The 27,208-nt window shown below is 40.2% G+C and overlaps 1 protein-coding gene across 1 annotated transcript in view; it reads left to right on the plus strand.

Moving 5' to 3' along the window:
* LOC139727538 (glypican-6-like) overlaps positions 1–27,208 on the plus strand; it is a 103,838-nt gene that overhangs the window by 59,110 nt on the left and 17,520 nt on the right. The window contains exons 3-5 of the mRNA XM_071638515.1: positions 13,901–14,058; positions 17,808–18,041; positions 18,541–18,706. Coding sequence (XP_071494616.1) covers positions 13,901–14,058; positions 17,808–18,041; positions 18,541–18,706 — 558 coding nt within the window. The remainder of the gene's footprint in view (positions 1–13,900; positions 14,059–17,807; positions 18,042–18,540; positions 18,707–27,208) is intronic.

The following is a 27,208-nucleotide window of genomic DNA, read 5'->3' on the forward strand; positions in this document are numbered from 1 at the left end:
AACAGAGCTTTGTCAATTAGATATGATATTAGCTATCAAACACTGGTGGCAAAGTTTGGTAATTCAGAGGTATAAAGTCAAAAAATGCAGATGGCCTTTCAGGAGCTCCCTGGGGTATGAATCTCTGGTGATTTGACTCCATCTTTTGGTATGATGGGACCTTCTGCTCACTCATCTTGCACTTGATACAGCCAAAGTGCCTTTTGCAAAGACTACACTCTCCCTTAGAATTGTTTGCCATGGTTTATTGGTCTCTCACTTTTTCTGTATGACATTCTGACAGGGCAAAGTTAATGAACTTTTGATTTTACTTTACAATATAGTATGCCTTCACATCGTATACCACACAAAGTGAGAGATATATGTTTTGTTTCCTCATTGGTCGTGTCACTTACAACCTTCTGTCTCTCCCCCATCTTTCATCTTTTCATCATTCATGAATCTCTGTCACATCTTCTGCTACTTGTGTTTTTGTGTGTAAGTAGTCTTACTTTCAAAGTTCTGTAATTCTCTGTGTAGCAGATATTACACCTGTTTACCCCAAGTGTTATTTGTATGTAGGTCCATCTTGTCTTTAATCTTTTTCTCTCTTTAAAAGCAGGGATGGGCCTCCAGTTATTTTGGGAATATTTTTCTCTCTTTAATCCCTGCTTAATATAACAACTTTTCTCTTCTCACACAGTTTCCACCCATTTCTGCCAGAGTCCATTATTTTCTTATTTTCACAACAAAATTAATAGGGCAATGCGGAGATTTTCAGAGGTAAATCCGAGTCTCTCGAGCATAGGTGACATTTGAAAGATTTTCAGCGTGACCCTTTCCATCAGTGATGTATTGTGCCTCCTTGCCCATTATATGTGCTTTTCTTTGATATTACCCTCATATGATAATGCCCCTATACCACTGACTTCCTGTTAGTGTTAAATACTGGGCACCTTCATGTTCTGTCTGTCTGTCTGTCTCTATGTATGTGTGTATGTCTGTCCTTTCCTCTGTGTGTTTCTCTATCTGCCATTTTCTGTATCTATTTCCTTGTATCTCATTGTCTTGTCTTTATGTCTGTCTGTTTTTTTTTTCTCTGTCTCTCATGCTGTCTCCTTCTGCCTGTCTGTTTCTTTGTCTGTCTCTTTCTGTCTGTGCCCGTCTGTAGCTGTCTCTCTGTCCATGCTTGTCTGTTTTTGACCGTCTCGCTCCCTCGCTCTCTCGTTCTTTCTTTCTCTCAGTCTCCCTGCTTGTTCACCTTTTTCTGCCTTCCGTCAAAGTCCTGTCCACTTTATTTTGTACTCCCAGCATTTTCACATCTACCGCGGATGGATGCAGTGAGAGGCAGCCATGAGCATCAGACTTCTGCACACAAGCCACTGTTTACACACAGTCTGGCCTTCTCAATGCATACAATGTGCGCTGCTCAGCAGACGCAAAGGTGCATGTAATGTAGTGGCGCAGATGGAATTTCACATACCACATAAGGTCGGGGATGTACGGTGCATAATGGGTACCCTCACCTGTGCTAATGTTATGACAGTCATTTAAGTGTGCTACATTGAGCACTGAAATCATAATGCCATAAGTAGATTGAAAAATGTTAGCCAGATTGGTAGAATTTTAGCTTTTTGTAGTTTTTTTTTTTTTTTTTTTTGGGGGGGGGGGGGCATTGTCAATGTGACATTCAGAGGCATGGATAAGGTTGAAAATGACAAGGATGAGGAGAGAAAATAGAGGATGATTGATTATCACATTTATTGTCTCCTACTTTGTCCAACTTGCCCTTTTCTTTCCAAATAAAATTGGCTAGCATAAATCTCTTTTTCCTGTGGTGATCATCATAATGTTTAAGAGTCATCTTTGGCGTAATCATTGAGAAAACCTTTCTGTTAAGAAAATGTGGCACTAGTGATATTTCTTCACGAATAAAAAAAAAGAAAGAATCATGCAAGTGATATATCGCTGTGGCGTAACTGCAGTTACTATTTTGAGATGCTGATATTTACACTGGCATTTGACCTGCTGACATTTGCGAGATATAGAGAATATTTATAATTGTTTGTGTTTTTAGTTGAATTTTCATTGAGTTGTTAATGCTTACAAATTGTGATACATCTTTTTGTGGGGGATGGGTGGGTGGTTGGGTTATAGATGTACTCTCCCCACAGGCCACTGTGTTGATGTACTGACATACTGAAGATGGTAACATTCTCGATAGTTGATTGATTTTATTTCGACACTTGCCAGACACTCACTATTCTTCAGGCTCCTCCGGAGTCAAAATAGGTCCCTCTTTTCGGGGGGTAGATTTTCTCAATATCTCCCCCCCCCCTCTTGCGTGCTCCTTTGCTCTCTCTTAAGAGCATGCTTTACTCTGACAGTAGATTGATAGGTCTGCTTTCGCATGTCAGTTAATGAAGAGGGTGAGGGAGAAAAGAAGAGTGAGCGGAGGAAAGTGGTTTCCTACGTCTCTCTCTCTCTGATTAGTTCTCATCCTCCGCTGCACGTACGGCGTCGGAAGGGAGGAAATTGAAATCGTGTGGAAATAAGAACGGGATCGATTAGCGTTGTCATGGCACCTGATCACATTCACCCGGATGATAGTGCGAAGAGTTCGGCTTAAACGCTCGCAGACGGGCACCCCTCTGCAAACCGGCAGAAATTTCTGTTTTAAATCTATTCCGTTTTTGCTCCTTCCCGTTGTAACAGACATAGTGAAATCATCTCCACCAGTTTTGTGTACTTATTTGTGATCATGGTATGGTGTGAACTTGAAGTAACTGTTCCATGTTGACAGATGGTGTGAAGAAAATATTTTAGCTCTCCCCGTGACAAAATTGCGACATTCACATGCTGTTTCTCTAATGCTATTGGAGAACGTGACTTGCCGTGACTCTCCAATTAGAATGCAGCATTAGTCTTCCATGGAGAGCTAAAGGGTAGGGGGAAAAAAGAAGAAATTAGGGAGTATTGGTGATACCTCCGAGGGGTAATGCAGCTGATGGAATATGAGTTAGCGTACTATCATAGCCGTAGTGTGTTACAGTGTTGGGAGGTAGTGCACTGATGCCAGTTCCCCTTGATTTCTGCGAGAGAGTCCCTGAAAACATATTCATGTCCTGGAGAGATGATGTAAAAAGCCTCCCTTTATTTGCTGACTATTTTTCCCCCTTGAGGTACACGTAACGTGCAACTTGATAGAGCCTTAGAGCCTTCCTGATTATGATATATGTGGATGTAGACAGCCATCGGGAATTCATTCATGTGGAATAGGGAGTTCACACATTATAGTGCTTGAAATGCGAGTTAGGGAACTATCCTCTGAGAGGTGAAAGCAGCGGTACATAATGATAATCTTTACTATATCCTTCATTAAAGAACAAGTGACATCATACTCTGTAGTAGTCTTCTCATCCAGCAGTGACTGCGTAGAAACTTTAAAGATTCATATCTTTTGAATGGATTGTCCAATTTTCCCCCAGCTTTCACTGCTGTGTTAAAACTACTAATATTGCTGCATTCACTCAATCCACATGTCTATGAAGGTGAAATTGTCCTTTAATTCAATCCTGTCTGCTGGTTGGTCTTTATAGCGTCATGCGACCAGACGTAAAATTGCTGCGTTGAAGACGGTGTCGATTGCCATACTGTGACGTCTTGTTCATGATTATACCATGAACATGACATCAAAGTCATGGTATATTTATTGCTAGCATGTCTATAAAGTGCTATTGGTATTGGTCTGAATAACTAATGTAAAAATGCACATCTACTGTGCACGGGACACTGATCATCTGTGCTGCAATGAATGTATATTTAATAGAAACAGAAAATTAAACCCTTGAATTATTACGTTTATAACTGTTCCTTAAATTGGCAACATGTCTCAAAAGATTTACATTGATATTTCTCTCACAAATTTACAGTATTGTATTTTTCCTGATTTTTTACAGATTTAGAAAATTTAATCACTTCCATCCTGTCTTTCTCCAATATTCCCTTCATTTACTAATATTGGATATTTAAAAAAAAATTAGAGATGAATTTAACTTAAAACTTCAAGTGACTTGGGTAACATGTTTACAAAGACACATTTGCATACAAACTGGCACACACCAATTTATAGTGCAATTATGACTACACATCAGCCTGTTTTCATATTCACATACATGATAGATTGTAATATATTAATGTTCAATTGTCCAAATAAGAATTCTTGTAGTGACTCTTGATTTTTATAGAATTATACCTGTTCTCACATCAATAGATATTTTTAAATCATTTGAATATGAAATGAGACTTGATTTAGAATGTAATGCTATGTGGTTGGAAATAAAGAGAGAAAATCATACCTGGCCTTTAAATGCCATGACCCATGTCATGTTGTGCTATGGCAAATGAGACTAGGGCCCCTAAATGATACCAGTTAGCGGATTGATGAGGAGTCCCACTAATGTCACATGACAATGAGATCTTCTTGTCACTAGCGAGACGCGCCTGTCCCGCTGAGCTGATCAATTAGATCGACGACTACGTGGGACGTAAAAAGGATGGCGCTGCCGGTGTGCGTGGAGTGGAATCGCATGCACGCCGGCCACAATGTTGACAATGTCAACGCAAAACTGTTTCAGACGAGATGACAATTCAATGGGGGCAGTGAGGGGAGGGGAGGGGAAAGAGGTTTGAAGATGATGTTCGGTATGCTGACATGAAGAACGGATGCCATTAATGCAGACTGGGGAACTGATTGTTGAGCATGAAAGGCTCAGGCCTTGGTGCCAAGAATGTGTCACCATTACGGTGATCAAAAACTGAGGTGAATGCTCTCTCTCTCTCTATTTTTTTTTTTTTCTTCATGGGTAGATCTTCTCACAGACTGCGTTGCTGATTTTTAAAGGTGAACTCCCGATAGATTTTCACCACAGAATTACAAATTTGTAATATTGAGAAACATATGTATACTTTGGATATGATCGATGTCTCCATCATTGGATACTGGTCTGTATTACTAAATGTATTTGCATGCTAGAAAGAGGAAGAAGAAGCCAATTAATAAAGACAGCTAATGAAAATCAATAAGAAAACTTGGGAAAGCAACAGAGGGCTATACATAGCTCTCCCTTACAGATTTTGGTTTTCAATTACACTGTGTAGCTACAGTGTAGGTGTGTCCGTCAGAAATATACGAAAGTTATGTGATTTTGATTATCACCTGGATCGTCTGAGCTGACGCAGTACAAACCCGTGGAGCTTTCACGACATTGCCCCCTGAAAAAGAGACATTGACTTCGCGGTGGCAAGCACTGCAGCGCATCTGCCCCCACTCCATATGGTTGCCAAGGGCAACAGGAGAACTGGTGCAGAACCGGTACAGTGGATGCACCATCAGTCACAGGAGGAGCGGAGTAAAGAGAGAGCCTCTGGGTTGAACCTCCACTCACCTGCCATGAACCCTTCCTCCCTTTTAAAGGATTCTGCCCAGCTGTGGTGCTTGGTATCACTATTTTATTTCTTTTCCCATCCATGTGGGATGCTACTCCATCACAGGCAGAATGAATAAGGTGTAGAGTTTGATGGTGAACATGGCTTATAAACAGCTTCATCCCAACTACAGAGAAAAGATGACAAATTTAATGATGTAAATGGTGCATGATTTTTTTTTTACAAATTTTTGTGAAGTTATATACATGTATATATCCAAATGCATAGCGATTGCTGCTGCTATCTATACAAAACAAATTATCACACACTTCAAGTACTATGTGTTGAGATTTGTGGTTATTTTTGCACATGGTGAAATCCTTCGTTAATGGGTTGAGGTAATGCATTTGCCAATTCGCAGATATTCTTCCATCAAGCGTCCTTCATATTTACTTGGACCACTGCATGTTGGTCCTTTGCAATTTTTGTCGGATCAAGTATCAGAAAGGTATTTTTGTACCGATGGTCAAAAGTTTGATGTGGATGTATGACATGTTGCCAGTGGGAGAGTGGGTTAGAGTGATGCGATGTGAGGTTGACCTTTAAAGACAAATCCCATCCTTCCTCCCCCCTCCCCTTTTCTCCTTATCGGTCCCTGTCCCGCTGCTCCTCTTCCCACGTCAGTTTCAGTGAAGAGCTAAATCATGTCCTCCGTCGTGATGCTGAGGAGGATGGGGGGCAGGCATCTCATGTATGTCAGGCGGAGGTCTGCCGAGGCCTGACAGATTGCATGTGTTGTGGACCGACCGACCGGAGGTAGTCCGGAGGAAGCTTGTTAATGCATCGCATGCCATCAGAACCCTTTTTTAAAGGGACTCGCCTGATATTTCAGGCTCCCTGTATGATGATGTAAACCACCATAACTCATAACCTACAGGGTGCAAGATATAAACTTCATCATTTTAAGTTTGCTGTTGCCTCGACTTTTGTCCTGTTATTGGGCCAAGACTACCATAAAGATGAGGTAATATCTGAATTTTGCATGTTTACATTTTTGCATGTATGTGACTTCTGGAAGTAATTCAAATGTTGAGTGCAAGTCTTGCAAAAAGTTTCCTGCTGTAAGGTTTCACATTGCAATCATGGTGGCAAACTTTGTGCCAAGTTTGAGGAAAAAGTTCTAAGCAATCCCATTCCAGTTTGTGATTTTCCGGGATATATTGAAAAAGTAGCTTTTTGGCAGAAGTCCCTGCCAACTTAATCCACATCATGATGTTTTATGTTTTTTCAGTTTTTCATTGAAAGTGTGAAAAAACCCTGTTGCGCAAGAAGGAAATTCTACGATGATGTCGGTTATAATATTTTTCTCCAGATTTGAGGAATAGTGTAGAAGAATGTCGAAACATTTTACAAATGTGACCGTGCATCACAAAACGAACAAAAAATCGCACCCCTTGATTTCACGTGAGGACTCAAGAAAGGTGAAACGGGTCAACCAAGTCAATATTTAGTTTTTCATATTTTCTTAAAGAGCTACCCTTCTTCTACATTATTCTTAAGTTTGGGATCATAAAATGAATGGGAAAGTGCATTTTAAGTAGTTTTTCTACAACCCTTTTTTGTACAGTAATGAGATCAGGTATGTCTTAGAGGCCCCTTTTTATTTCTTGATAACCCTTTGCACACTCTTCACTTTCAAGTCTGATAACTTTTGAAGGGATAATGCTACTGCTTTGAAAGTTGGCATTAATCATGGACATTTTGTCCCATTCATCTCACAGCTAGCACGGTTTGGTAAAGATTAAACGCTTGAATAGACAGATAGACCCTGTACTTCAGAGCCTATTTTCTTGGTTCACACTTTTCCAGAGTGTGCACTTTCTTTCAAATATTTTGATAGGTTAGGAGAGTCCATTTGAATTGAGTTATACACCATTTAAAAGCTTAGAGTCTGCTCTTCCAGAATCTGTCCTTAACTAAAAATCCATGTCTGGCGAATTTTTGTTTGTTTTGTGATGCAGGGTCACAAATGGTATTGACCTGAATTTGACTTGCTCATGTGCATGAAACAGTCTTGTACTGAAATGTAATTTTGTAGATGTTTGAATTATAGATCACAGAGCTGGGCTTCTCATCTTGATTTGTCTGAAATCCCTTCTCAGCGGTATTTATTTTTTCTCTATTTGTCTCTAGAGGTCAAAGTTGTGATGAATTTCCAAAGTAAATTTTTACACGTATACAGTATGCCAAACATGACCTTTAATGAACTGAGACTACACGCAGATCTGTAGTCGGAAGTGTGTCATAATCTTCTGATTCAATCAATTACAAGTGGGGCATTTGGAGCACATCTTGTTTTGTGTGTGTGGTTTCGTGAGACCGAGAGGGCATTGTGGCCATGATGTGGCAGAACTACGTATCTCGATTTTTTGACATTTGTTGTTTTTTGGCTTATTGAGTTTTTCATAACATCATGCTTAATAAAGATATGATGTTATAACTCTTTGTCACTTTTAAAATAAAATTCTCAAATATCGAGGTTTTTGGTTAAAAATGACGGCATTAAGCTGGCAGAACTACGTAACTGCTATTGTAGTTTTGCCTGATCGTACTCTTCATTGAGGCAGCTTGAGCGGCTGGCAGAACTATTGTACGTATCTCAAGTTCCGATCCGTACACGTGTGTCGTATTTGTGCACAATCTATGGGATTCTCATGATCAGGCAGAACTATGTATCTTTTAATGAACTTAAATATGTGGCAATGAGCATGTATTTTGAGTTAGATAAAACATAAATGTTTCCTTTTTGTTATAGAACACAATTCTAAGTTAAATGTAAATCACTCTATGCTCAACGGCAGGCATTTAAACTTTAAATGTGAATATCTCGAAATCGCTTCAAACAAAATACTTAGTGTTGCCAGATCACAGCTGATTGGTACTGAAAACAAAGACTTTATATTACATTAATGTTGGCAGGTGATGGGAATAGAGCTGGAGGAAGCTCTTCAGATGGTTTCGAGTTAGCCAATTAATGTCGGCTAATTGACGTGGATTTCAAGCATAGTTGATACATACTTTTGAGTGCCTAATTATAATGCTCTTGATGGCTTAAAGTAACACAGCCGAACCTGGCCATTTGTTTGGTTTTAAGGAAAAGTCCAGAATGACATTATGTTACTTTGTATGAAAACATAAAAATTAGAATGTAATTTAGTGAAAAATTTGGGAACAATTTGGACATACAAAGATATGATTCACTAAAGTTTATAGAGTAAGGCAAATTGGCAACTCTGTGTGATGTAGGAGTTGAGTAGCTCTTCATTTGTTTTATACCCTAAATTACACTGATTTTCATTTTTCTCAGATATTTTGGTACAGACAAAACTTATCCGCTGAGGAGGACATGCAAAAATGTATGATATTTAAGATTATCATACACGAAGAACAGAACTGACGAAAATTCTTCTTGTGAGAAAATGAACATTTGTGACATTTTGTGTATATGAAATGGAGAGCTGCTCAACATCTATGTCACACAGAGTTGCCAATTTGTCTTGCCCTCTAAACTTTTGAAACTCAAAACTTTTGTGCATGTGTGTGTATTTTTCCCCCAAATTTTCAGTGATCTGCTTCTCTGATTTTTCTGTTTTCATACAAAGCAACATAATATCAGGATGGAATTCCTCTTTAAGTTGTATTCTCAAAGACCAAGTGTATGATATTTCAACTCCATTTTAAACCTATATGAACACATCATTCCAGTAAGGAAGTATGGAAGATGTTTTTAAACTGATGTCATTAGTCATTTGAGGGAAATTCGATGCTTGCCGTAACATTGATTAATACCGTAAGTCAAAATATGGGAAATATAAGTGTGTATGTCCTTATACAAAATGTCCGTAGAAAATGGAGAGGATGTACATCATGTACTTACAGCATGTTTTGATACATCCTCTGGCATTATGAACTATATTTGGTTCTCCTGATCTGCAATAAGGAATTCTGTACTCTCATTGTGGTATGCACATGAGGATCGAATTCATCATGTTTATACCAGAATGCCGTGCTCCGGCCAGTTCTTACCCATTATGCGATGTATGGAATCAATCAATTACGCCGCATGCGCTCCATATTGGGGGAATGGATGTCTGTATGCTATGACATTGAATGCATTAATTCCTGAGCCAAAGGAGTGAGTGCATGACCTATGCCTTTTTCTCCACAGGCATAATTGTGTATTGAGATCCCAGTCCCACGCAATGTCTCTGATGTCTTTATTATCCAAGGCTCATCTGTTTCTCTGCAGCCATTTTTAATATGTGACTAATCAAATTTTGTTTGACGTTCAGGGTTGTCTGCTCGCGTGGTTGAGGACGGTTTCGCAGAATCACAGAATCACAGAGGTCAAATGGAAGTCATTAAGCATAGATGTGACATTGAAGCCAAATTGAAGCCAATGTCTCCATATTGGATTTAGTTTTGATTTCAATGTGGAATGAGCTTTTTCAAAATCCCCAATAAAAGAGATTGTCATATTTGAACATTGATAACACATTGCCTGTAATGGAGGCTTTTCAGCTTCCAGTGAGGGTCTGTTGGAGGGGCTTTGATTCTTTGTTCAAAACATTAGCACTGATGAAAGTCAGATTCAATGTGTAAGACAATATTATGTGAAACAGCACTTTGAATTTCATAGAAAATTGATAAAAAAAAATACTGATACCTATTATCATAATTTATACTTTATCTCTCCTGCTTTTCTTTATAATGACTGGTATTTTTTTATTGTAGCGAATTTTAAAAGTATATTTGCAAAACTGGTAACATCCCTGAGCGTGTTATTTAAACAAAACAAAAGACTATGTGATGTTAGCTTCGTTGTCTCCTCTGTCTTGGAGGAAGTTATGCGTGAATATATTCAAGTGTACCCCTTTTTTCTTTCTCTCTTTTTATCACTCTTCTTTTTTTTTTTCTTTTCCCCCTAAATTCATGCACTTGTCATTAGTTTTCTCAAATATTCTGACCCAAATGTGAATGTTTGGGCCCTTGGCAATTTGGCTAAGACTGCATGCGCCCAGTCTGTGTGTGCAGTGTAGTGTGCACTCTGTCAGTTTGTTATTCTGTCCTGGTATGTGTATCACAGTGTGGAGGATTTCTCACCTTCTTCACTGTGGCGCCGTGGGAGGGATTGCTATACATTCCCTCAAAGCTGGAGGGGAGCTGAGTGAAGGGGTCACTGTGCCAGCCAGTGCCCCCTGAGAAAAAGAGAGAAAGTGGAGGAATTCTTTAATTAAACTCCAGCACTGCCAACGATACCCTGCCATCATCCTCCCCTTAGTGGCCGAAAAACGCGAACGGCCCGGAATCCCGTTTCCTTCCAAACCGTAAACCCGGTTCTTCTGACATTGGTGTCAGCCAGGCGGGGTCTATTCCAGGAGTGAACCTTAATAGGAGCTAATCTTCAGTGTAAACGTTAAAGGTTGGGTGTAGAATTGGTGACTGTTCCATTGCCTTACAGGCAGGTGCACTCAATTTGCAAGGCATTGTGGGATACCGATGGTGAATAGGATCATTGTATACTTTGACTGATGACTCATCATTTAAGCATGGTACGACTATGACAGGATATTCAACTGGTAGCGAAAGTTGACTTGAATAAAATCGAAAAGCACAAAGCAGTTAGAAAATTGGATGAAATGTAAAGGATAAAAGGACATAAACCATACTTATAACCACTAATTAAGCCTAATATGTACCACAGACCATGTCATTTTATAGCCTGTCCAAAAAAAGAAGAAGAAAGAATAGGTCATGTGACTTACGTCTCTTGTATTGCACGCTTCATTTGAGTCATACACAAAATGACCAAACAAAATTTTGTAAGCATTTGTGAAGGTGATACTTTTGTTTTCTCTAGAAAGATGTGTTAAATAACAATCTTTCAGATTCATCTTGAGAAGGTCTTTGGAGAGCATGTTTGCATTCTTTTTTTTTTTAATGAGAAAAATGCTCTATGAAATCCATGCCCTGAAATGACAGTAATGTTTGCACACATCAACACTTTCTCTTGCACTCTTTGTTTGGTCATTGAGGCATGATATTAGCTTATTCTATTCTTGTCTCTCTTTCAACTCTACCTATATAGATGTCTTGTTTTGTCCCAAACTGTTCTTACTTCTAACTGATCCCTCTGTAGCCAGTCACGTGATGACCATAATGTGTCATACCACCTTTAAAACATGTAAGGTACATTTCTGTTTCTGGAACAGCTTCTGTTTCTCTGAGAACCCACTTGTCAGTCTGTCTGCCTGCCTGCCTGTCTGTCTGTCTGTCTGTCTGTCTGTCTCTTTGTCTTTTCTCTGGATGTCTCTTCTTGCTTTTATTTCCTGAATCTTTCCTTTCCTGCATCGTCGTTCCATCTTCCTGCGAGTCATGGATACTTTGGTGTCAGTCCAAGGCAGGGAGGACACTGATAGTCCCCAGTGTGTGGCGGAGATGATGCTGCCGATGGTGACTAGGGAGTCGGGTATGAAGTTGTGACAGATGGCATGGGGGGGCTCTTTCAGGGCCGCAGACTGGCATCTTGATACATCATGTCAGAGCAGAGTTGGTCTGAAAGTTTTGGCTCTTTGCTGGGTTTCCTTTTTGCTACATGTAAAACTCCTCGTAATAACATCTTTGTATGTACCGTTATTAGTTGTTGTTGTTTTTCTTTCTCTCCCTCTCTCTCTCTCGTCATCTCTTGGAACCACTCAGATTATTGTTAGCTTATTAGAAAAGATACCGTGGGCCTTTCATAATAGTTAGGTTCACACGCTGTTCCTAAAGCTTTGACAAGTTTAAGTCTAAGTCAAAAATTTAAAGGGATAGTACAGTTTTGGTGGAGATGAGAATTGGGTTTTTAACTTTTTGCGAGATACCAAGAAAACACTTATGATATAGTACAGAACATACCATTCTAAGAGGAATTCAAAGTTTATTTGACGAAGATCGGGTTTGAAATGACTGAAACATAAAAAAACAAAGTAAAACAAAGCGATCGTAATAAAGTGTGGGTCCCACACTTTATTAGAATCGATCTTTTTTGATATCTCAGCCATTTCAAAACCAATTTTCATCAAATAAACGTTGAATTCCTCATAGAATTACATGCTCTTTCACATTTTATAAGAGGTTTCTCATTATGTCACCAAAAATTGTTAGAAACCTGAAATTAGGTCTCAACCATAACTGTACAATCCCTTTAACTCTCGATGATTAGCTTGTAGTTTAGCACCATGTGGACGCACTCGAAAGTTAGCAATCTTAAAGTTTAGTCGATGATTAGAACCACAAGGCATCTTAGGGTTCATGCTCTCTCCACAAGCCAGGGGGGTCCCCACTCGGTAGTTTCACTCTGTGTGGACACAATAATCAACGAGCTTGTGAGTTAGCGTGAACCTTGCTTCTCGTTCGCATCTGGGTCAACCTGCAGCGGGCTATTTTGTAGGGGCATAAGGGCATCTAGCAAAGACTCTACACTTCTGGTGTAATCATCAAGTGGGATTCGCTGGGAAGTTGTAACTTAAAGTTTAGGTGCACGTGTGAACCCGCGTTGTGAATTCACGAGTGGAGCTAATCATCTACAGTTAAGTTTTCGACCTAAACCCCAAGTTTGGCAACTGCGTGTGAACGTAACTATGGTCAGAAACAAGTCATTGGTTGTGTCCCTTGTATCTCTCCCTTCCTCTCCTACTTTATGCTCCCAGCGTCATACCTCCGCTTCAGTTTGCCATGTGATTTATTTACCTTCACATTCTTGACGAGCCATCCCCCTCGCCTGACCTTGGTTGATACATCTAGGTAGCTTGAGGGCACCGGATGTTTTTCTTGTTTATGTTTTCTGCTTTTAAGACTGTCGCTCATTTGTCATGGCTAATACAGAACTGATATGACAAATATTCTTAGTGTCAGAATAGAGGTGTGTGTTTGTGTGTGTGTGTGTGTGTGTGTGTGTGTGTGTGTAGCTGGGGGGGGGGCTGATGTCAAATATTTAATGAAACATTTGTGCGTGTGCCCTACAGAAAAGGTATCATGGAGTCGTTGTATCAATGTGTGATGTACTTATATTAAACTGATGGCAGTTATGATAATATACGGTACATATCATAACTGTAGACAGTTTCATACATATGCTCATATAAGTATACTCATATGTGAGTAGTCCTATGCTATATAGGCCTACTCATATATACAAGTATATACTCATATATGTGTAGTCCTAATTTATATACTCATAAGTATGTACTCATATAAGTATATACTCATATAAGTATATACCCATGATTATGAAGGATTTTCACATGTTCACTCTTTGCTGACAAGGACATGCTCTTCATGATTGTATCTTATTGATAAAGTCATGATCATTGTAGGCCTACATATTTGATTAAGTCATCATTGAGTAATTATGTTGTAACATTGTTATTCTTTTATCTATCGTCCCATGCAGATTTTATCAAAGTACTTATCGACACCTCACAAGCAGACCTGCACCAGATGTTCGTGGACACGTACGGTCAGCTCTATGAGCAGTATATACACATCTTTGATGACCTCTTCCGTCTTTTCAGGAATTACTACCATGGGATGGACATTGATCTCATACAGGTCAGTGTCTGTGTTATGTGAATACTTGTCATCTGGTGGAATGTGTCCTGCTATCTTGGCACAATCATTTACAGCACTTGAGTTGTGCAACAGGACAATTCCAGCAAGAAAACCTGCATGCCCAAAGTCAACAAAAAGTTCTATTTAAGTGGAATCAGTTTAAATAAAAGGAATTGATCAGGTATAAGGCTCTGTAATGTGAGGAACATAGGTGGTCTGATTAAATCAGTCTACATACACTGCCTGCACCAGGGTACATTAAAAAAAAAAAAACGAATAGCGTCCATCAGCAAATGTGGTCATCAAAGCAAATGCTTATTGGTAATGATTGACTCCAGTCGAGATTTTTCAGCTATGTGTATACAGGCGCGGCGATACGGCGCAATTAACTCGCCAAAAGCGTATGACCTCGAAGCCTCATTTGCATAAAGTAGACAGCTTGTGTACGCAAAACCACTGGGGAAGTGTTGCAGGACAATCGCAATATCTCACCTCAGAAGCCATCAAATGATCAAATCTATACAGCAAATTGAAGAAAAAACTATTCTCTAACTCGCTATGTTAGTTATTTTGGGTTTTATTGTCCCCGCCGAACGAGTTCGAGCAGGGGACTATGAAACGGGCTCCGTACGTGTGTGTGTCCGTGTGTCCGTCCGTGTGTCCGTCCGTCCGTGTGTCCGTGTGTCCGTGTGTGCGTCCGTGTGTGATCAAAATCTTCAATTTGCTACTTCTCTGTCATTTATGAGCCAATTTTGATTCTGTTTGCTTTATATGATAGCACTACATGGGAGCTTTGAAACTTCTACACAGAATTTCAGTCGTGACCTTTGACCTTGACCTTTGACCTTGACCTTTGACCTACAAGTGTATATTGTACATTTTGCTACAAAATGCTACTCCTTCGCCATTTCTAACCCGATTTCGATTCCGTTTGCTTTATGTGATGGCACTAGGTGAGGGCTTCAAAACTTCTACACAGAATTTTGACCTTTGACTTCTTTGACCTTTGACCTTGATTTTTTGACCTATATTGTACATTTTGCTACAAAATGCTACTCCTTCGCCATTTCTAACCCGATTTCGATTCCGTTTGCTTTATGTGATGGCACTAGGTGAGGGCTTCAAAACTTGTACACAGAATTTTGACCTTTGACTTCTTTGACCTTTGACCTTGATTTTTGACCTATATTGTACATTTTGCTACGAAATGCTACTCCTTCGCCATTTTTAACCCGATTTCGATTCCGTTTGCTTTATATGATGGCACTAGTTGAGGGCTTCAAAACTTCTACACAGAATTTTGACCTTTGACTTCTTTGACCTTTGACCTTGATTTTTGACCTATATTGTGCATTTTGCTACAGAATGCTACTCCTGCGCCATTTCTAACCCGATTTCGATTCCGTTTGCTTTATGTGATAGCACTAGGTGAGGGCTTCAAAACTTCTACACAGAATTTTGACCTTTGTCTTCTTTGACCTTTGACCTTGATTTTTGACCTATATTGTACATTGGCTACAAAATGCTACTCCTTCGCCATTTCTAACCCAATTTCGATTCCATTTGCTTTATGTGATGGCACTAGGTGAGGGCTTCAAAACTTCTACACAGAATTTTGACCTTTGACTTCTTTGACCTTTGACCTTGATTTTTTACCTATATTGCACATTTTGTTACAAAATGCTACTTCCGGCGGGGACATATGTTACGCACCGCGTAATTTCTACTTTTCCTTGTTGAGGATAAACCTGTGAAAATAACGTTGAAACTTAGCTTCCAAAACAGAAAATTTGGTCTCAAAACAAGTGTTATTTTTTCACATTTTCCTTCATTGCCCAAAAATGAAACTTCGGTATATGACTTATGGTAGTATATCCATACTGTGTTCCAAATATCTTTTCTGTATCATTTGGTGCACGGATATGTCCAGAAAAAATTGAGATCACTGTCACTTGTGACCCACGTAAAATCCATAGCGTAAGGAGTACGCAGTCCGATGTATCGGTTTTTGTGCTATGTGAAACAGTTGAAGCGCATTGCAGGGTTCCTCTCTTGCCCACTCACCACCCTGTGGACCGAAAACTGAACCCTGTCGCATTGCACCGAACCTGACACCCTTGATTGGCTAAGCGTGCACTGACCAGTAGAGAACGCATGCGCAGGAGGATGATCTAGTTGTGCATGTCCAGTATTTTGTCTTAAATTGGGTTGTCTTTTTGCTCTCATTTTCACCTAACTACTAATTGCGCCAACACGAAACTTCGCAGGGAGTGAGTCTGGTGTATACAGACTAGCAATATGTTAATCAAATGCATATTCATGTAGGCACAGACTTATGTCCAGAAAAAATCTTAACCCTTTCCCACGGTCGACTCAAACAGAAAAACACACATATCTCGAAAGATTCATCAGCATTTTCGCCCAATCATATGAAGGATGATATATCCATATTAGATATATGTGTGAAGTTTGAAGGGATTTGGTGCTTAAATAAGGGAGATACGAGGAGGTGAACTTTCGAGATTTTTTTGTCCTTCCCTTCCTTCACAGTGCGTCGATGACTGTTACGAATTCAAAAGCTTTGGCCTCTTATCAGTGAGTTAATTGCACCGTATCGCAGGGGCTGTATACTTCATAGACATCAGTGATACAGCTGTACACAATTCATTCCTGAAAGATTTTTGGATATTGACCGATTCTGTGACGCGCTTTGTGTATTATCGGCATGGGCAGCGCCATCAATGCGGTGTTCCAGCCGTTTGATCCCCCCCCCCCCCCTCCAAGTCCTCCACAGAAATTGTCATGAATGGATAGCTTTTGTTTGTGGTATATCAGCAGGTTTTTATATCTGAGTGTACACAAGAGCTTGGTGAAAACATAAATGTTTGCTCTGGGTATGCACTGATGCCAAGTGTGTGCTGAAAATATTAATTTAGCCTCATTGTATCTTTTCATGGTGGAGCCATATACAGAAATATGGAAATACACACACACACACACACAAAGACACACTCTGTGTGTGAGGAAGCAAATGCACCATTACTGATTTAATCAAATGTAGCTTGCTGATGTGATGGGCCTGCATGATACACCTTTGAGGATAATGGCCTTATAGTGGGAGTGTGATCTAAAGGGATTTTTTTTTCCCCTGCAAATGTGACAGCATGTAATTAATTTTCCAAAAGTGCTGCCTGTGTGGGGGATGTCATCAACCTCTTAAATCCCGTTCATGGATCATAAATCCCATTCAGTGATCATATTTTTCCTTGTTTTCTATTATTATCTTTTTCCACCGTGTACTTTTTTATGGTAGTATATAGATGCTTTTCCAGACTTAATGATTTTTAATTTTAAAAAAAAGATGAAGGGAATTTTGTGCACACTGAATATGACTGTGTATCTTGGGATGGTACATGTATACATAATAAAAGTATGTCATTTACATATTCTACTTCTAGAGTAGCAAATCTATGATGTCATTTGAATGATGTTGTTCTTCCTCCAATTCAGTGATGGTACAATTTGAATTTGTCGGTAACTATATTTTCCTTTTGTCATTATGATGCAGGCACAAATTGTGCATTTTTACATTTTGATGTAAAGCGATTTTCATTTTGTTTATGAAATATGCACAGATTAATATGAGGTATCAAGAGTTAAGGCAGTCAGTAATAGAGTGTACTCAACTTGATAATTTATGGAACAGAAATTGATAATGTGCCCTTGTTGCTTGTGGTGCACCTGTACAGGTGATGGACGACTTCTTCACACATCTCTTTGAGCGGATGTTCATCTTGCTCAACCCACACTACTCGTACGACGACACGTTCTGGGAGTGTACGTCGCAATACATGACGAGCTTGAAGCCCTTCGGCGAGGTGCCCTTCGCACTGAGGGAACGCGCCAAGCGCTCCTTCGTGGCAGCAAGAACGTTTGTGCAGGGCCTGGGAATCGGTCGGGATTCTGTGACGAAAGGGACCAAGGTATGATTTGCAGGATGAATTAAATTGCATTCAGTGCAAGAATATAATGTTATAGATGTTGTGAAGTATAGTTTAATGTTATGTAGTGTAGTGTTTTGTGGTATAATTCAATGTCTTGTGAAGCTTGGTGTGGATTGGAGTAGTGTAGAGTGTCAAAGGTATAGTGTAATGTGATGCAGTATAATTTGGTGAGGCAAGTTAAGTGCTGAGTAATGCAATTTGTGATGTACTATATGTAACATGTACTGCAGAGTAGTAATGTGCAGTTGAGTGTATTATGGAGTTTGGAATAGCTTCAGACTATCGGGACGCTTTAAGCTCTTATATTCAATATGCAAATTTATTTATGGTGCCTGTTAGAAGTATGAGGGAACGTGTCTATGACTACTGGTGGTGCCGTGAAAGAGGCGTTGACGGAAAAGGTCTTCACAGAACCCCAGCAGGAGTCATCTTACAGAAATTGGATCGATTTTTACTGGCGTCTCGTTCACCTCAACAGGTGGAGCCCACACCGGAGTGTCGGAAAGCTTTGATGCGCATGACATACTGCCCTCATTGTAAGGGAATTCCGTACGTGAAGCCGTGCAACACTTTCTGCCTCAACATTATGAAGGGGTGCCTCGCCAGCCAGGCGGAGGTGGACGCCGAGTGGAATTACTTCACAGGTAAGAACTCCCTCCATCCGAACAGTACGTATGCTGGGTTTCGTAATGTATTCAAATTTATGCGCATTCTTGTCCCAGTCAGTGATTTCATTATATTGTCGGCTGAGAACCAGAAGGGCTTTATCGCAGTTTTTTTTTTAGAATATCGAGTTATTGGTATCACGGTGTAGAGCGTAATCTCTTCTACATCATAGTGTCAATCTTATTTTCATTTTCAGTAAAATGTTAGAAATCAAAACCCTAAGGGCACTGTTTTATACCATATTTGGAATAATGCCTATAAATTTCCCCACTTTTGATTAATCAAATTTTTATTTCATAAAAAAATTGATTGCTTTGTTTTTATTAAAGCTCAAATCTTATGCCGCAATAGTGGCCTTCAGCTGACAGCACATTCTGTTTTTGAGCAAGAGATTGCTTTTGTCTTTGTGTAGCTGGCAAACTGTGATTGGGTAGAAAGAGCAGCCAAAGAGAGAACAACTTTGTAATGCAAAGACACGTTGTAAATCCAGGCTAGGGACTGCACACAGAATATACCAGCCTTTGCACATCGCACAACCTGTGATCCAGAGTTTATGAGACCAGATGACACTCGCCAGTCAGTTGTCAGATGCAATGTAAATATGACGCTGTTGGAACAAACTATGTGTGCATTCAGTTTCTAATAACAATAAGGAAGTAATAGTTCATTAGGCAAATTTACAGAATGTAATGTTACGCTCATCAAACAAACCTGACATCAGGTATCAGATAAGGGAACGGGACCTGGCGACTTGCTCCAAGTCCAGAGTCTTATGTCTCGCACGCTTGATATTAATGAGATTTGCTGTTTCAAAGATCAGGCATTAAAAAATGTCTGCTTCATCAAGCAATGTAGGAGCAATGACTGGAGATGCTATGTGTGTATTTTGATGATGTTCTTGATATGTGATGGGTAAATATCTGCATTTCACGAGGGTTGGCTAACATGATCAGTGGTAATGATCCGAGATAAAATCAGGGCTCTGTGGAGCAGAAGCTTCAGATATGTGTTGTGTGTTTTGCTCTATGCATTATGAACTTCCAAGAGAATGACAAAAAGATTTTATACCACTCGTCCACATTGGAATCATTGAGAGAGCCAAAAGCTTTTAACAGTAATTTGTGTACATTCGTATTACTTGCCCAACTGCGAGTTTTAGTGGCCCCGGGCAAGGTGTGCAAGTGGACAAGTTTGTTAGTAGCATTCTGTTTCCATAAGATTCTACAGTAAATCCACACGGGTTGGATACATACTGTAGTATTGGAGGACCCTGGGGTCAAGTCGGCCACGTTGATATGCAGAACAAACAGACTCTATTTTTGGTCTTGTCATAAATGGCACTTACTCATCAAGCCTAGTAGAGAAAGCTTTCACTCCGTGCCTTCCCCACCCCCCCTCCCACCCCTCCCCCCTTTTTCCTTTCTCTTTCGTCCTCTCTATCTTTCTGTCTTTTTTCAGCATCATTTTGTTTTTGCCTTGTTTGGGATGCACTGATGAGTGATTCATACTTTAAACACTTCAAGCAAGAAGGGCAGTGTTCCTCCCTCTAATTGTGCTGTAGAGATGCAAGAAAGTCTAATGGGGGGCATGGGATGGAATGGGGAGATGAGAGGGGAGATGGGGAGGAGAAGAGATGGGTGGGATAAATGGTATTGTGGAAGATAATGGGAAGAAATGCATGAAGGAGATTGGTAGGGGCGGGAGTTCGGACAGGTAATGGTAGGGGAATGAGATTATGGAAATAAGTCATAGGGTGGGGGGGGGGAAGAAATGAGGGGAGGGGGTAAGGGTAAGATTCATCACAGACAGATGAGACAGGGTAGGATGGGGAATGGGGTCAAAAGGAGAGAGAGTGGTACTAAGAGGGGTGAATTTGTGGAGGTAATGGGGGGAGAATTGCAAAGGAGAGATTGGTAGTAGCAGTAGGGTGGGGTCAACACAGGTAGTTGCACGGGATGAGATATTGGAAGTAAACCCTGGGGTGAGGGAAGGATGGGGAGATTGTAACATGGGGGAAGAAGTAGGAATGGGAAGGGGCTGACACCAGTAAGTAGATTGGATTGCTTCACAGATCTTGGATGTTAGATGAGGGAGGAAAAGCTTTTGGATGGGAGAAAAACAAAGCGGTCCAGGTATCATCCAAGAGAGGATAGAATAAACTTTATCCCAAGTTGGAAATGTGCTGAGTTAATGGTATGCGGAAATTAAGGGAATTCGAGGGTTAAGTTATGTGCCGTTGGACAGTCACTGTTAAGTGGAGGTATTATATATGTCTACTAATGACTTACTTTCTGCATATATGTAACTACTCAAGTCTAATTTTCCCTAGTTTTCATTCAGTTCTTAAGGAAATATCGGGATGCTTACAGTAGATTTCTAACCACATGAATTCATGCATATTTGGATTTGATTTTTAAGTATGTGTTCTATACACACAAAAAAAACTTGCTGGAAGCTTTACTTAGAACAAAACTGGATGCAGCTGTTTGTACAGGGATTCCTTATAAAAATTTTCAGAGGAAAGTTTTGTAATACCTCCAGGGGAAGCATTTAACAACTCAGGCACAAAAGCTATGTATCAAGTCATCAAAATAAAGTCTCTTGAAAGGAGTGAACAGGAGAGCAAAAAACAGTTGTTTAAAAAATACAAGATGCACCAGAACTCAAAATGGGTAGATGGAGAAGGAAATGTGTGGAAGGTAGGGAAAGAAAAGAAGCTGAGAGCAAAGTGATAAAGAATTCAGATGACTTGTGCAAATCAGAGAGAGTCCAGGACGAGATGAATTACGCCGGCTGATGACTGTCGCCCATCAATTGCATGGAGATCCTCTCTCGGACCACGTGACCGATTGCGGAGCAAATTGTGAAGCATGAGGCCGTCAAACGGCAGGTTGCCTCCCCAATCACGGCTTAAGGAGTGCATCTGATGGCTGCAGAGGCACAAAAGAGGTACGCGCAAACACCATTCCTCACACCGCGGCTCGAGTTTATCGGCACCTCGGGCGGCCTCTCGTTCCTTGATGGCTGCATTCACATGTGGCAGTGTGCGGCTTTGACCGCCGAGCCTGTTTGTCAAGATGCTGCCATTTGAATTTGATGATGACTACAGTGCCCCAATGTGTGTAATAGGATGATATATGGTTTAACTGGATTCTCCAAATGACTTCTAACAATTCGGGATTATGGATGTAGTAAGGATATACAGTCAGGTATGTCTTAGAGGTCATTGATCTGTAACAGCAGTCACCTTCATCAAATGACTATAAAAATTTGTTGACAGTGTCTGCATGTGGTATCTGTAGATCAGATGTTACACTTATCACTTTTCATGATTGTTCATAATTCACAGGTCTGTCTGTCTCATGTTAAAAATGCTTACAGCAAGAATCATTGTACAGAATTCATGATTTCTGCCCTACAAGTTCAGTGTATTCTTGGATGCATGATGTAGTTCCATGTGTTAAAATGTTTGTTGGTCTCAGAGTCGATTGGATTCAAATTATGAAGAGGGTGAGTGACACTGGTGTGTACAATTCAAAATCTTCCGACACATTTACTCGCAGTTAGGTGTATCTGATCATTCGTGAACACCTTTCAGGAATATGAGCATCTATCCTTCAAATCTCATGACTTGTGGATGGGAAATTTCTGTGTAAATTGTCAGGAAGGCAGATATGATAAACCATGTTTTTTTCACAGAGATGACACAATCATAAGGGAAGCATTGATAGATATATGACTAATAACAATGATTAGTAGGGATGATCCATTTCCCGTCATACCGCTGTCAAACTTGTTGGTGATCATGAACTCATTAATGCGTGTTCTGCGGTAACCCCCCTCACCAACTCCACCAGAACAGCGAGGGGCTGCATGGCTGGTGTGAACGTCTCTGGCCGTGACCTATTAACGGCCAGCTCGCCATGTTTAATTCACGATCCGTTGGCTGTCGGCGTCCATCCTGACGTGACTGACTCATCTCGTCGTTGGAGCTCGCTTCCATCTCTTCCATGAATGGGGGGGATTTCCTCCCGATCAGTGTCCTCTGTTCCTGCCAAACCTCATCCCACATAATGGCCTCGCAAGAGAACAGGATTTCATCCCTCGTATATCCTGGTTAATCACATTTTTTGAATTAGGCTAATATACTAGTACTCCCAGTAGGTGCACACATCAATCTAGGGAAGTGATGACAGTTAGGTTTAAATGCTTTGTAAGTGCTACAAATACACACATATTGTTTGACTTACTTTTTGTTCTTTTTCGGGGGGGGGGGGGGGGATGGGGGAAGGGATTTATTATAATTCAGATATGTGATCTTATGAATGATATAGGTCTTTGATTTGTCATTTCTATTTTTTCAGACATTTTCAAGAGCGAATGAGGTGTTTTAGTTGTTATTAACATTGTGTTAGTAACATTGATAATTGCATACTGATATGTCAAGAGTTATTAACATCAGGTAAAACATACAATAAAAAGGATTGGTTTGTGTGTCTCATGGCTTTATTTTATTTTGAGAAATAATTTTGCAGAGAGAGAGAAAAAAAAAACTCAAGTCAGACAGGGATATAAGTTATGGTACATGAAAAAAAAAAGCTATAGTAGCTCATTTTCAGTCTACAAGTTAGCATGAACTTAGCAATGAATTCCTGATGTGTACATAGACTACACATTGTTTCAATCTACTTCTGTTGTTGTTGTTTCTTGGCATGGCAGAACAACTTGAACCGTTCATCCATTGACCCATAAATTGCTCAGTTGGCTCTGTACTCTACCACTGTTTTCACAAAGGACAAAGCTGGGAGTAGGAAACAGGATGTTGAAATTTTGCCAATGCCTGGTTCCGTTGCCGAGTGAAGTGAGGCCATTATTTGATTTTTTTTTTAGTGAAGGCAGATTTTTGTGGTCAGAACAAAGGAGTGGGATTGCTAGTGGTCAGACTATCAATGGCCTTCTTTCTCCTGTATTGTAAATATATACATATCCTGTGGAAAAAATTACATATCCTGTATACAACTGCAGACACACAGACACAGACAGACAGACATATGCACAGACAGACACAGACACAGACACACACACATACACACACACACACACACACACACACACACACACACACACACACACACACACCTGTATCCTTAGATGTGCTATTTCCTGCCCCCAAGATTTTGAAAGAAAAAGTGTGAGAGGGTTAATGGCAAGAATAGTGTCATACAATTGATCCAAAAATAAAAAGAGAATAGAAAGAATGTATGTGAGGAAGTTTCATTCCATTACAGTTATCTCAAGTGCTGCAATATCAGACCAATCTGATGCATACACTGTCAAATGTCAACTTTTTGTGAGCAGATTCTGATAATGTAGTACTGCAAAAGTTGTATTTTGCAGTTTCATTAGTTTTTCTCATTCAACAACTTTTTGCCAAACCTTGTATGCAATATAAGTGAGTTCATGATTCTTTTTTTTTAAAAGACAATTGTGAAATACACAAGGTCACTTTTGCACATGTAACCAAACTGTATTCAAGTTTACCTTATGATTTTGGATCAAAGAACAGCTTTTGCCTTTACTTGGAAAATCATATTTTCTTGCAAATCACCCATTTTCACCTTCATGAACCTGTTATGTCAGTTTCAATCAAAACAGTCCTGGTCTCACCCTGTGCTGAATGCTGGACAGAAATGACGTGACTTCACGACCCGTCCATCAGTTATTTCAAAACATCAGCCGAAAAAATGTGGCGATACATCATCATTAGAGAAAGAGGAGGAGCGTACATATTACTCGTGGTATAGTGGGGGTGGGGAGAGGGATGCTTTGAGTTGTAGAGTCGCCCCCTGTATGGCTCCCAGATGACAATCACAGTTCATCATCACCACAGCATCGCGGAAAACCTCGCTTTATGCATGCCCCATTTGTACTGCACACAGGCATTCTCATCCATGATAACAGTGTGTGGGCATTAGTCTAGGTGGCCCAGACCTTTTATATCTTTCTGCTTACAACACATTGCCAATTACCTTAATATGATTTGATAATCAACCAATTTCGTTTTGTCATATACCTGGACTGAGTGTTGACATGTTCATTTTTAGTGGGGGTATTTTGTGATGGAGATGAATATGTTGTATTACAAATCAATTCATATTTCGGGAGGGTGGGTGGGGGGGAGGGTGTCATTGTTTTTGGTTACTTATACTATCTATTTGTGATGAAGTTCACTTGTGTGATAATCACTGAAGTATCTATACATGTAATTCATGATGGTGAAACCTGAAGTTAAGTAATTCAGAGTTTATAGGCCTCCATAGAAAAGGAAGGAAGGTAGAAGTATTCCTTAATGATAGCGTCTTCACAGAAAACCTCTTGTTCATAGTGGCTGAAATGCAGGCATTAATTACACATAGAACTCTTTCCCCCCATTGTGTATTAAACCATTCCGTAATTTCTCCGCCATTGAACTGGCTTCCAATATGCCAGAACTACTGTTTCTTGCAGACAAAGGACTTTGTTTTGATTGGGTCTGATGTATTCAGACTAGGCGCAAATGATCAGAATCACACACCTCATAACAGCTTTATCAGGCATTACCTCACAGCCACATTTGCCAACCCTGCCAGTCTCATTTCTCCTGATGCCTCCATCTCCAGGACACAGGTTTCCATGGCAACCAATGACTCATCAGTGAGCTATTCATGAGATGGGCAAAGGTTGTTGTTGGTGTTTTCTTTTATTCCAGCTGATTTCTCCACCTCAGGCATCGAAGTAGTTAGTCTCCGCTCACATACCAGTTTTACAGAGATGGTGGCATATTTGTAAGCAGATGCATGTGTGCCATTATGATTCAGTTAATCAGTGTTGGTATCCATGTGGAACTCTACCAATAGATGGAGCTGTTAGGCAAACAGCGTCATATATTCCCTGATTTTTGTTGATAAAATGGTGAGGAGTTACGAAATGGGTCAGTACAAATGGCTTAAAGGATCTCAGATGCGAGACAAGCATTGCTCTCGGGTTATCCACTTAAGGGGTAAAGAGAGAAGGAAAGGAAGAAAGGATGATAGAGATAGAGAGAAGGGGAAAGAAAGGTAACGGGGTATTTGACCAGGTAGCCGACCTATGTGTCATCTTCAGGCTATTGTCAGGGGTATAATCTGGGAATACATCTGACTGAGCATGGATAGCCGATGAAGAGGGAAGCTGCCTGTTTTCTTGCTTCGGAATGGGAAGGAGGTATCTTCATCTCAAACCCTCTGAGAGATGGTATACCAGTAACCTCCCCCTCTGCTGTGGTTCTCACTCTGTGGGAGTTTATTTTGTCATTTACAGAGGGGGTTCTTTTTGTTCTCCCTATGTGATTTTGGATGGGAGGGGATGGAAGGGGAGGGGGGGTTTGTGTTTTCTTTGTGTATTTACCAGTATGGTGTCTTTGGAAGAGCAAACATGGGGATTTCTGTGAACAGTGAGTCAAGGGAGATGGACAAAAGGTGGTAACAGTGGGAGGAATGCTGAATAAGCAGATGAGTCAATGAAACGTCTTTGTGAGCAAATTTTTTGTGCATCATGCGAGGCTGTCTACGTGAAAAGGGTTTCAGAGCAATTATGAAAGCCCTTGTGGGTTTGAGATATTTTAGTGTTTGTGCATTAACAGTGTTTGGCTTGATTTATTATTATTATTAGCATTAGAAGACTGAATTATGATGCCTATTCATGGCAAACACAAAGGAGATTTCTAGCCTCAGAATAGGCAGTGTTGTACTTTGTCCAAATTCCTTTGATGGCTTCAGCAAAAAGTCCCTTTAATATAGGCCAGAGAACACCACACTGCAAAACATTTTCAGTGTTAGTAGCTTCACCATGAATGATATAAAAGCATTGGGTATACAGAGTAGATTATGAGGCTGATAATGATTTTGTATTTGTGTGTGTTATATCCTGATCTGAGAATGTCCATCAGATGATAACTACCCGAGATAAGACATTTACTGGGCAAATCCAAGTGTACAACATTGCTTTTGTGATGGTTTCTGCCAATTAAAGTAGTTGTCTTCATGCATAGGACTACTGAAAACACAAGTGTGAGTTGTACTTCACACGAACATCTGAGGAGGGCCGAACAAGAGAGGGCGCATTTTTAATTTTGAGGAACAGCAAGACCTCCTTCTCCCTCATTGTTATTGGTTATAGGTATGCATGGGGGGGGGGGGGGGGGGGGGGTTATACCATTCTAGCAATTTGTGCTGCTGTTTTGACTTTCCTGTATTCCATGTAGCCCTGAAATTAAATATCCTGTGAACTTTCCATGCCTACAAAGTACTTTAAAGGTATAGTGCAGACACAGATAGTTACAGCAGACCAACTTTATCTGGATGGCGTGGCCCAATCATGCTGTATGGTGAGGAAGCTGCCTTGCTGAGCAATTAAAATGTATTTACTTATGTGATGTGCTACCCTATAAAATGTTGATTATC

Source organism: Diadema antillarum, unplaced genomic scaffold (assembly GCF_040938485.1).
Source record: "Diadema antillarum isolate AM-2024a unplaced genomic scaffold, OU_Dant_1.0 seq00000135_RagTag, whole genome shotgun sequence".
NCBI lineage: Eukaryota > Metazoa > Echinodermata > Echinoidea > Diadematoida > Diadematidae > Diadema > Diadema antillarum.